This window comes from Triticum aestivum, chromosome 1B (assembly GCF_018294505.1).
Source record: "Triticum aestivum cultivar Chinese Spring chromosome 1B, IWGSC CS RefSeq v2.1, whole genome shotgun sequence".
Classification (NCBI taxonomy): Eukaryota; Viridiplantae; Streptophyta; class Magnoliopsida; order Poales; family Poaceae; genus Triticum; species Triticum aestivum.
Genome location: NC_057795.1, coordinates 683,154,649 through 683,166,044, shown reverse-complemented (window position 1 = coordinate 683,166,044; position 11,396 = coordinate 683,154,649). Strand labels below are relative to the sequence as shown.

Sequence of the window (11,396 nt, the reverse complement as noted above, 5' to 3'; positions counted from 1 at the left end):
GCTCCTAGGGTGCTTTGTCTTGTTAACCCTAAATGGAATAATTATTTTATACATGGATGTGATTTTGTCGCATGTTCTATCCAAACTAGAAGATTAAGATTTAACATAATTTTCATGATAAAATAATATTCTACTTAAGCATTTGTATACTTATAGTGATAGACATTTTGGTTGTATAATAATAAACTTTCTAAAGTTATCACTGCAATTATATGATTACTATTTTTAAAAATAAAGTTAATTTATTATAACAAAATCTAAATAAGTAAAAGTGTTTGGTATAAATAGATGATGACCATTTAGTATGATTTGACATGTTCTGCCGAATAGTAAGATAACTCGACAATTGAGAAAATCACATGATTTAAGTTACAAATCACACACTTGTTGGGGAACACGGTAATTTCAAAAAATTTCCTACGATCACACAATATGCAAAAAAATCATGCCTTTTTTATAATATGCAAGAATAAGCATACGATAGTGTTTTTTTTAGCAAAAACAAATTCTAAGAAGGAATGAATTAGTGTCATTGGTATTATCCTTAAATAAGAATTAAAATGAAATAATAACTAAATCAAAATTAAAATCATAAAATTTTATAAGGAACAATGAATTAGTGGCATTGATATTACTCTTTAAGAAGATAATGACAAAAATGTTAAAATGAACTTGCACACAATTTTGCACTAAAATTGCACCTTTTGTAGTATGTAAACAACAACCATATAATGGTGTAATTTCGCACACATTGTATAATATTTGCGTCTCTACATTATACTCACCCAACATCTCAAAAATACCCCCACAAAAAAATCAAGTAATAAAGTAAAACAAAAAACAAAAGAAAAACACATAAAAAAGAAAAAACATTAAAAACACAAAAGGGGAGAGCGGAGGGCTTGGTGGCACATATAATGGGCTTCAACCCAGTAGGAAATTGACTGACCCAAGTATGTGGTCAGTCAAAAAAGAACTGCTCATAGAATAGACTAAAAAACACATATTTCAAAGCAGAATTCAATCATAAAAAAATTGAGTGACCCAAAATCTATTTTCAAGCGATTTGTATATAGCCACAATGTTCATCTTAGAGGTGCGAGGATTAACAACAACATTCGCCGCATCAACTAACCCATACTTTTCATAAGAAAGAGCCTGGTTGAGACAAAGAATTGCCCCAAACAGCAAGCTAGCATTCAGATAACCGCCTGGAAGGAACAAATTGAAGATAAGCACACAATGATCTTTGGGTTTAGATGAGGAAGTAGCACTGCACCCATTGCAGGGAAGATCCAGACGTATTGGATGTTGTAAATGCTCATGTTTTGTGAACCAAAATTTTCTCAAACGCTATCAATCAAGTCCGTTGATGTATTACTAAACTCTTTGAAGTTTATTTGTATGATCCAGATTTCTCTTGTTCTAGAACTGTGTTACCCATTGATGGTTTAATGTTGGTGAATCCATATATTTATAATTTTTCCATTTGATTTTCCATTTCTCTTGGTACTTACATTTATTCCATGTGAAGGAGGGCATGCTCTAGGGAAATTTTGAACTTGTTTTTTTCTACCCGTTCCTTTAAAATTGAGAATGTTTACCATTTCAAATTCAAGATAGGCAATTGGTTATCTTAGCATATTTGATTCCAAATGCATGTGCCAAGGAAAAAGTCATGCAAGTTTTGTCTACCATTGTGTGCATTGATTGCAATGCGAGACACTAGTCATTGTTCGTTATGTTGATCTTTTTAGAATAAAAGAGAATAATTTATCCTACTTGTAATGCATGTATATATCTATTTGAATCACTCCCGCTCACATGCACACATCACAAGTATGCATGCCCAGTCGCCCGGATGATATATACGATGGACTAGGAAGATGCTAGCAATGAATTAATGTAAGAAAGCCTGGCCACAGGCCCCAACACAGTTTCTTCAAGGCTTCAATAACATGTTTAGTTGGAATTGGAAGTGGAGATGCAAGTGTCAACATGTGAAGAATGGGTACTTGATGAGGTTCCTAAATAAAGCTAAATTAGTTGATCTTTTCAAGTTTGATGATTTAAATTTGTTGGGAACTGAGGCTGTTATCATTGTGCAGAGCTGGTATTTTGATAGTCAAGCCATTCAAGGTTCCACACCGTTTGGGTTATTCCCGAATGTTTTAGACATTTTTTTCTTAGCATACTTTTCCTTGAATTTGCTTTGTATGCTTGTTGCCTTGCTTAATAGATTGTAGGCTTGCCATATAGGCGTGCTCACCTATTTGCATATCTACAGCAGCAAATTTATTTGCAATTCACTAAAGTTCGAAGTTAAGCTTATTTTTGTAGTCTCCTACCCCCTCTCACCCGCACCTAGTCAACCACATCGATCCTTTCACAAGCTTTCAAGAACAGGTTATTAATTTATCTCAAAAAAGAATAGATTATTTACCAATGAGCGAATCTCAACATATATTGGTCTAACGGTCGAGCACGTGATACTTCACTAAATCTTAGTCGACCGAGATTTAGCAAACCCCTTTTGCATATGACGACTTTGTGTTTGCATGCATCCGCCGTGGCCTATGTAGCCAAGTGTGCGCTCCATATGATGTGTTAGGAGCGAGGATAGGATATGTATATTCCACTAGCAATGATCTCTCAAGAGTACAGAGTGGTAGCGATTACACTTGGTCTCAAATCGATCTAGGGTTCATACAAGAGAAGGGGAACAGGAGGAGAGCCGGTGCCGCCACCGTGATCCACCGGATGGTTAGTGAGTGTGTGGGCGAGTGGTTAAGTAAGTGGTTGCCTGGGTCGGGCCGTCTTACACCCACTCTGGCCCAACCACTCGCCTGTTGACCTTGCGAGCCCGTACCGGCCTGGGAAGCGGGGGCGAGCCCTGGCCGTCACTGCCCTGTGGGCTAGGGGTGCTGACATCCCCCTTTCTTGTGACGAGGCTTGTCCCCAAGCCTCCGCTGCTGGAAACCGAGCTTGGAGCGTTGCACGGTCCTCCCAAGAATCAGGCACAACTGCTGGGTTGGACCAACGAACGAGAACTTGCTCCACCATGGACCCCCAGCGACGTTGCCAACGCTGCTCCAGCATCTTCACAGGCACCGCAGGAATGTCAGAATGAACAGGAAGATCGCTGGAAACTTGCATACCTGGAATTAGGGCCTTCCAGAGCTGTGATACATGAAAGACCGGATGCACTTGGGCATGCTCCGGCAACTGCAGCTTGTAGGCAACATCATTCACACGAGCGATGATCCCGTAGGGTCCAAAGAACCGGAAAGAGAGTTTGTGGCATGCCCGCGGAGCGACGGGCATCTGAATGTACGGTTGCAGCTTCAAGTAGACGAGATCTCCCACTTCAAACACCCAGAGCGAACGCTTCTTGTCAGCTTGCTGTTTCATAACTTGGCAAGCTCGGTTCAGGTGCTGCTGCAACAGGTCCTGTACCACTGCGTGCTCATCCAACCAAGAGCGCAGAGCTGGTACTGAGCAGGCACTTGTTGCCGTGATCCCCCACTGCCGAGGTTCATGACCGTACATTGCTCGAAATGGAGACATTCCAATGGAAGAGTGATACGAAGAATTGTACCAGAACTGAACCAGAGGGATCCAGAAGCTCCAACGGCGCGGGCATGCTTGAGTGGAACACCGAAGGAATGTCTCTAGACACTGGTTTACCCGCTCGGTTTGCCCGTCAGTCTGTGGGTGATTGGCAGAGCTCATGCGGAGGCCAGTGCCTGCATATTTGAATAGTTCCTGCCAGAAGTGACTGGTGAATACTGGATCTCGATCGGAGACGATGGAGCCAGGGAACCCATGCAGCCTTTACACTTGGTTCATATAGAGAAGGGTGACCTTCAAAGCTGTATATGGGTGTGCCAACGGAAGAAAGTGAGCAAACTTAGTTAGTTTGTCGACAATGACCAAAATGCAATTCACTCCTCCAGAAGGTGGTAGACCATCAACAAAATCCATACTGATCATTTCCCAGGATTCCTTGGGTACTGGTAATGGTTCGAGCAGCCCTAGGTAGGCTGCACGGTCTGGCTTCGCCTGTTGACAGGTCGGGCAGCATTTGACATAGTGTTGTATGTGAGTCTTCATCTTAGGCCAAGCGAACAGTCGACGCACACGACGCCATGTGACCGGAAACCTAGAGTGGCCACCAAGCGGGGTGTCATGGAAGGCGGCAATAACCTGCTGCTGCATAGCGGTTGCGCCCCCGAGCCAAATTTGTCCTCTAAATCTCAGGATGCCTTGTTCCAGAGAAAATCGCCCTTTGGGATCTGCTCTGATAGCGAGTTGCTCGAGCAGCTTTTGAGCATGTGGGTTAGCATTATAGCTGCTGATGATATCCTCCATCTAGCTAGGGGTGCAAGATGATACCGTGTGAAGTTGGTCAGTATGCATGGCTTGTGACAAGGCATCAGCTCCTCCATTTTCTGCACCTTTTCTGTATCTGATTTTGTAACGGAGCCCCAGTAGCTTAGTAAAAGCTTTCTGCTGCCAAGATGTGGTCAATCTTTGCTCCTCAAGGTGGGTGAGACTCCTCTGATCAGTTTGAATCACAAACTCGTTGTGCTGGAGATAAGGACGCCACTGGTCAACTGCCACGACCACCGCGAGGTATTCTTTCTCATAAGTGGACAGACCCTGGAATTTGGGACACAATGCCTTGCTCATATATGCAATCGGATGACCTTGTTGCTGCAGAATTGCCCCGACACCGACATCACAAGCATCTGTCTCGATGATGAATGGCTGAGAGAAGTTGGGCAGGGCAAGCACTGGCGCTGTAACGAGCCCTTGCTTAAGCAGCTGGAATGATTCTTCTGTTGCCTGGGTCCATACAAATGGGGCTCCTTTCTTGAGCAGATTAAATAGGGGCCGTGCTATGATTCCAAAATGGCGCATGAAACGGTGATAATACCCGGCAAGCTCGAGGAAACGGCGCACTTCCTTAGCATCAGATGGCGTGGGCCACTGTGACACTGCAGCGATTTTGCTAGGGTCAGTAGCAACCCCCTCCAAACTGATAATATGCCCCAGGTAAGATAGTTTCTGCTGGCCAAAACAACACTTTGAGGCTTTGAGATTCCATTGATCTCGACGCAACAGTTGAAGAACTTGTGCAAGGTGCTCTCTATGATCCTCCAACGTGCGGCTGAAGACCAAAATATCATCAAAGAAGAGTAACATGAACTTGCAGAGTGTTGGATGTAAAGTGTCAGTCATTGTACCATTGAAGGTGGACGACCCCCCTACTAAGCCCATAGAAAGCACCAGCAGTTCAAAATGCCCTGAGTGAGTCTGGAAGGCAGTCTTATATTCACCCCCTCAGCTATTCTGATCTAGTAGTAACCTGCTCGAAGATCAAGTTTGGAGAACCATACTGCACCGTGGAGTTCATCGAGCAACTCTTCAATAACTGGGACTGGTAATTTGGGTACTGTGGTCATCGCATTGAGCTGACGATAGTCAATGCAGAGACGCCATGTTCCATCCTTCTTCTTTACCAAAATGACTAGCGATGCGAATGGGCTGGCACTGCGCCTGATGATCCCTTGCCTGAGTAGTTCTGCCACTTGCTGCTCAATTTCTGTCTTATGCTCAGGCTTGTGCCGATACGGCCGAATGTTCACAGGTTGTGCTCCTGGCATCAAGGGTATGTGATGATCACAACTGCGCTTTGGGGGAAGCCCTTCTGGCTCTCCAAAAACATCCTGATACTGATCAAGAACAACTTGAATGCACTCCGGAGTGGCATCTTGTGCTTCACCATCTCCCAAAGTGACCTGGTACAGTCTCACCATGTGGGATACTGCCCCTTGATGACACAGGCTGCCTAACTGCATATTGTTGATGACAGGACATGAGGAAGCTGAAGGATGGCCGTGGATGTGCACCACCCCAGCAGGTGAGGGAATTGCTATATGCTTGCCCTTCCAGTCGACAGTCATGGGACTGTTTTGCTCCAACCAATCCATCCCGAGGATCGCATCATAAGTACCCAGCGAGAGAACTTTCATGTCAGTCACAAATTCATGCCCCTGAGTAAACCATTTGCACTGAGGAATGGAGGCACTGCATTGTAATTCTCCTCCACCAGCAACCTTGACCCGTCCTGGGCGAATCAAAGGGACAACTCCTTCCAACTTAGCAGCCAAGTGGGCGTCAACAAATGATGTGGAGCTGCCCGAGTCCACCAACATGAGGATTTTGTGGCCCTGGAGCCACGCGTGGACTTGAAATGCCCTCGGAGAGGTGTCGCCTGTCAGAGCGTGCCTGGAAATGGCCATCGCCATCTCCGGAGGTGGTTGCTGCTCGTTGTCGATGACGGCTTCAATGCCGAACAGTTCCAGCAGCTCCTCGACCACATGCTGTTGGACAGTGGTGGGGCAAGTGTGATCCTCACCCCACCGTTTGCCGCACTTGAAACAAAGTCCACGAGCGCGACGATACTCGCGGAGCGCCTTGACCTTGGAATTATCTGCGTGGGCGCCGTCGAGTCCTCGGCGATCAGCAGCTGCGGGCGCCGCTGGTGTCGGTGTCGCTCGTGGCGGTAGGGGAAACGCCCCGCCTGGCTGCGTCCCCGTGTCCACCGCACGTGGTGGTGGTGGCGGTGACGCCGCAGAATAGGCGCATCACGCGACTTCCTCCTGGAGCAAGGCGAGCGAGCACGCCGTATCCAGATCAGGCGGTCGCTGCACCAGGACCACCGCACGAATGTCCGCTCGTAGTCCCTTGACAAAACGAGTCAGGTAAAAATAAGGATGAGTGTTATCGGCATAGGAAACCAAGTGATTCATAACTGATTCAAAACGCTCAATGTAATCAGCAAGTGAAGAGGTCTGACAAATAGTATAGAACTGCCTAATCAAGTGTTGGTGCCTATCTCGACCAAATCGCGTGCAGAGTAAGGCAGCAAACGATTCCCAATCAAAGTCAGACAACTTGTTCTGAACCGATTGCAACCAAATAGATGCAGCGCCCGAGAAATTGAGGGCAGCCATGGGTACCCAAAACGTGGAGTGAATGCCAGACATGTTGAAGTACTGCTCACATAATGTTTTCCACAGCTTTGGATTCTCGCCGGCAAACTGCGGAAACACTACAGAAGGGTGGGCTTGCCCCAAACCCGCGAGCAGTTGACTAGCATGCGAAAAGGGAGAAGCGACAGGACCGGGCGACTGAAGGGAATACTGACCAGTGCCCGGGAGGGGCGCTGGCGGCGTGGCCAGCACCTGCTCCCGGTGAAGGAATGCGTCGCCGTGGTCCTTGGACCCGTGTGGCTGCGAGATCGCCGCAGGTTCCGCGCCCAGCTTGGACTCAGAAGCGCTGATCTCCTTGACCGCCACACCAGGCGCTGCCGCCGCAGGCAGCCGCCCCTGTTGCAGATCCGCCACCGCATCGACGAGCTGGTCGATGCGGCGCTCCAGATCGGGCCGCCAGGCCGTCAGATCGTCCAGCTTGGTGGTGTACGCGTGGATTGCCGCCGTGTTGCTGCGCAACTCCAGACGGAACTCCTCGATGGAGCTTGTGATCTTCTACATGTACTCCTTCATGGTCGGATCCATGGCCTCGATCTGAACACGGGCTTGGCGAAGGCGGCGAGTTTTGACGAACTGCGCCAGATCGCGCGATGAAGGGGTGGTGGATGTCTCTGATACCAGATGTTAGGAGCGAGGGTAGGATCTGTATATTCCACTAGCAATGATCTCTCAAGAGTACAGAGTGGTAGCGATTACACTTGGTCTCAAATCGATCTAGGGTTCATACAAGAGAAGGGGAACAGGTGGAGAGCCGGTGCCGCCGCCGTGATCCACTGGATGGCTGGTGAGTGTGTGGGCGAGTGGTTAAGTAAGTGGTTGCCTGGGCCGGGCCGTCTTACACCCACTCTGGCCCAACCACTCGCCTGTTGACCTTGCGAGCCCGTACCGGCCTGGGAAGCGGGGGCGAGCCCTGGCCGTCACTGCCCTGTGGGCCAGCGGTGCTGACATGATGAGTGGTGATCGCAGATATGAGGAATCTGCTAGAATTGCTCTTAGGTACTGAAGTATTGTGTTGTATCATCTTTCGGAAGATTGTAATCGTTTTCTGGTTTTCTTCTTCCTCCCATTATCTTCACCGAATGCATCTCTTCCTTTTCATGTACAGTGCTTCGCAATGAATGAAAGGTGCGGGCGCCGTAGTCCCCTCTTAAAAAGGCTTGCGTCCAGGCGCAGAGCACTCCCCTGTAAGAAATGGCAATATGCAAGAACCCTGATCCTTTTGCAGACATGGCCAATTCTCATGTCAATTAGCCCGAAAAGTAAGATCGTAGTTGAGCTATAATCATCTGATCACCAGTGCTCCGGTGCTCGCTCGATCACCAGTAGTCGTCGCAGGAGCACTTGCCGTCGACGAAATGGTGGAACCAAGAAGCATCACGGAGGATGATCTGCCGCCCACACAGGGCCGAAACGTGCTTGATCACCTCATGGCAGTCCCTGCACATCCGGGTGTTCTTCACCACCCTCACGGGCGCCCGGCTCCTGTCCGACCGGATCAGCCCGTAGACGACGGCGAGCTTCTCGGTGTGGCAGAGCAGCAGCCGCTCCTTCTCCTCCTCGGGGACGTCGTAGGCGACGCAGCCGGTGTCCGGCACGTACCCGACCATCCTGATCTGGGCCACCAGCCGGCTCATCTCACCGTATATCTCCGCCGTCTCCGGGTGCGCCGGCGACGACCCGCCGTCGACCTCGAAGACGTGGACGCCCCGCCCGGCCTGCGTCCAGCTCCACCCTGGTCTCGCGTCCACTCCTCTTGCTTTCATGGCGTACTTGAGGCTCTCCGCCTCGTCGAACATCTGGTGCTGCTCGTACAGGCTCATCATCGCCAGGTAGTTGGCCGAGTTGTGCGGCTCCAGCCTGAAGAGGTGCCTCGCCGCGGACTCCGCGAGGTCCAGGTTGCCGTGGATCGCGCAGCCGGTGAGGAGCGCGCCCCACGAGCTCGCTCCGTGGTCGGCCGGCGACCGGTCGATGAAGGCCATCGCCTCGTCGAGGTACCCGCGCCGGGCCAGCAGGTCAACCATGCAGGCGTGGTGTTCGGTTGTGGGTGCCACGCCGTACTTGGCCTCCATGTCGTCGAAGTACTCCCACGCTTCGGTGACCAGGCCCATGGACCGGCAGGCGGTGAGCAGCGCCGTGAAGGTGATGCCGTCCGGCTTCAGCCCCGACCGCCACATGTCGTGGAACAGCGCCGCCGCCTCGTGCGCCTGCCCGTGCACGGCCAGCCCGGTGAGCATCGCGTTGCAGCACACCAGGTTCCTGCCCTGGACCCGCCCGAACACCCTCTTGGCGCTCGTCAGGCTCCCGGCCTTGGCGTACATGTCGATGAGCGCCGTGGAGACGACGACTTCGCCGTCGTAGGCTCGCCGCAGCGCGAAGCAGTGCAGCTCCTTGCCCTTGGTCAGGAGGGCGAGGCCGGCGCAGGCCCGGAGAAGGACAAGCATGGTGACCAGGCTCGGCTGGACGCCGTCCTGCTGCATCTCGGAGAAGAAGGTGAATGAGTCCTGGTAGTCGCCGCTGTGGCAGCTCCCGGAGATGAGCGAGGTCCAGGAGACCACGTTGGGCGCCACGCCGGCGGCCTTGATCTGCCGGAGCAGCAGCATCGCCTGCGAGCTCAGCCCGTTCATGGCGTACCCGGTGATCAGCCCGTTCCAGGTGGTCACGTTCGGGTCGAGCCGGTGCCGCTTCATGGTCTCCACGAGCTCCAGCGCTCTGTCGAACTGCCCGGCGCTCGCGTGCCCCGCGACGAGCGAGTTCCAGGTGGCCAGGTTCCGGTGCTCCAGTCCGTCGAACACCCTCTGGGCGAGGTCGAGCCGGCCGCACTTGGCGTACATGTCCACCAGCGCCGTCCCCGTGTACGCGTCCGGCGCGAGGCCGTGCCGGAGGAAGAAGCAGTGGACCTCCGTGCCGTGGTCGAGGGACCCCGAGTTGGCCACCGACTTGAGCAGGCTGGACACGGTGGCAGCGTCCGGCGACAGGCCCTGCTCCAGCATCCTCCCGACGACGGCGAGCGCCTCCCGGTCGCGGCCGTGGCGCGCGCAGCCGGAGAGCACGGTGTTCCAGGTGGCGAGCGTGGGCTCAGCCACCACCGACGTCTCCGCGTCCCTCGCCATGCGCTCCGCGAGCTCCAAGGCGTCGTCCACCAGCCCGAGCCGGACGCAGCAGGCGATCACCGCGTTCCACGCGACGACGCCGGCGCCGGTCGTCCGAAGCAGCACCGTGGTCGCCGCCGCCACGTCGGCGCCCTCGGCGTACATGCCGGCGAGGAACCCGGGCACGAGCGGGTGCGCGTCGACGAGCCCGGCGCGGAGCGCGTGCGCGTGCACGGCCCGCCCCTCCCGCCGTCTCCCGGCGCGGCCGCACGCGTGGAGCGCCCGCGCGCACGCGTACCCGTCGGCGGCCACCCCGCGCGCCCGCATCTCCCGGAACGCGGCGATCGCGGCGTCCCAGTCCCCCGCCTCCGCCAGCATCGCCACCTGCTTGTTCCACAGCACCGCGTCCTTCCAGTCCTCGCCGTCGCCCTCGGACAGAAGCCGCCGGCCGGACGCACCGCGGCCCAGCCGCTCGAGCAGGTCCGCGAGCGCGCACGCCACGTGGGGCTCCCGCGTCGCGTGCCCCGCCCGCACGGCCAGCGAGTGCAGCTGCGGCGCGAGCCTCCGGGCCGCCGCGAGATCGGTGCGCTCCTTTTCCGGAGACTTCTCGCCCTCGCCGTGGAGCAGGTCGCCGCATTGGCGCAGCAGGGAGAGCAGTAACCGCGCGTCGCGGAAGGAGGAGTCGTCCCCGGCTCGTAGCGCGGCGGAGATGGGGGACTCGGCTCTGAGGAGGGACGGCGAGTAGGCTCCGCACGAGGGTCTCGGGCTGTGAGGCGCGGCGTAGTGGTGGTGGTGGTGGGGAGTGGGGAGCGCGGGGAGGGAGATGGCCTGCGCCATTGGAGGAGTCGGAGGGAGCAGAGCTCTCGGCGGGTAATGTTGCGGATAATGGAAAAGACAGTGACGGCGGTTCGAGTGAGGTAATTGCATTATGGGCCGGGCTGGACGCTTTTTTTAGGATGGGCTGGAGGGTTCTTCCACGTGGTTATTTTCGTTCTTTCTTTCAAATAGACCTCTAAAAGGTCTTTAAAATTCAGCTCCGCTTCAAAAAATACAAGTCAAACGGGATAACTCCACGATATGCTGCTCCGTAAAAAATATCTGGGGTACAACTCCATATTTTTTATGAAGCTCGTGAGGGGGAGCTCCAAAAAACTCTAGAAGCTGGAGTTGGGGGAAAATTACCCACCACTTGCCACCAGTAAATGGATACCCATTCGTTTCTCCCCTCTCATCCAATCAGATAGAT

The 11,396-nt window shown here is 52.6% G+C and overlaps 1 protein-coding gene across 1 annotated transcript; it reads right to left on the bottom strand.

Moving 5' to 3' along the window:
- Positions 1-8,153: 8,153 nt before the first annotated feature.
- On the bottom strand, positions 8,154-11,044 carry LOC123148965 (pentatricopeptide repeat-containing protein At4g01030, mitochondrial-like). The gene has a single exon (XM_044568503.1). The coding sequence runs from the start codon at positions 10,985-10,987 to the stop codon at positions 8,378-8,380; it is 2,610 nt and encodes an 869-aa protein (XP_044424438.1). The 5' UTR covers positions 10,988-11,044; the 3' UTR covers positions 8,154-8,377.
- Positions 11,045-11,396: the final 352 nt, after the last annotated feature.

Excerpts from the sequence above, each read along its gene's own strand:
- LOC123148965 (XM_044568503.1), bottom strand. The coding sequence starts at position 10,987 with ATGGCGCAGGCCATCTCCCTCCCCGCGCTCCCCACTCCCCACCACCAC.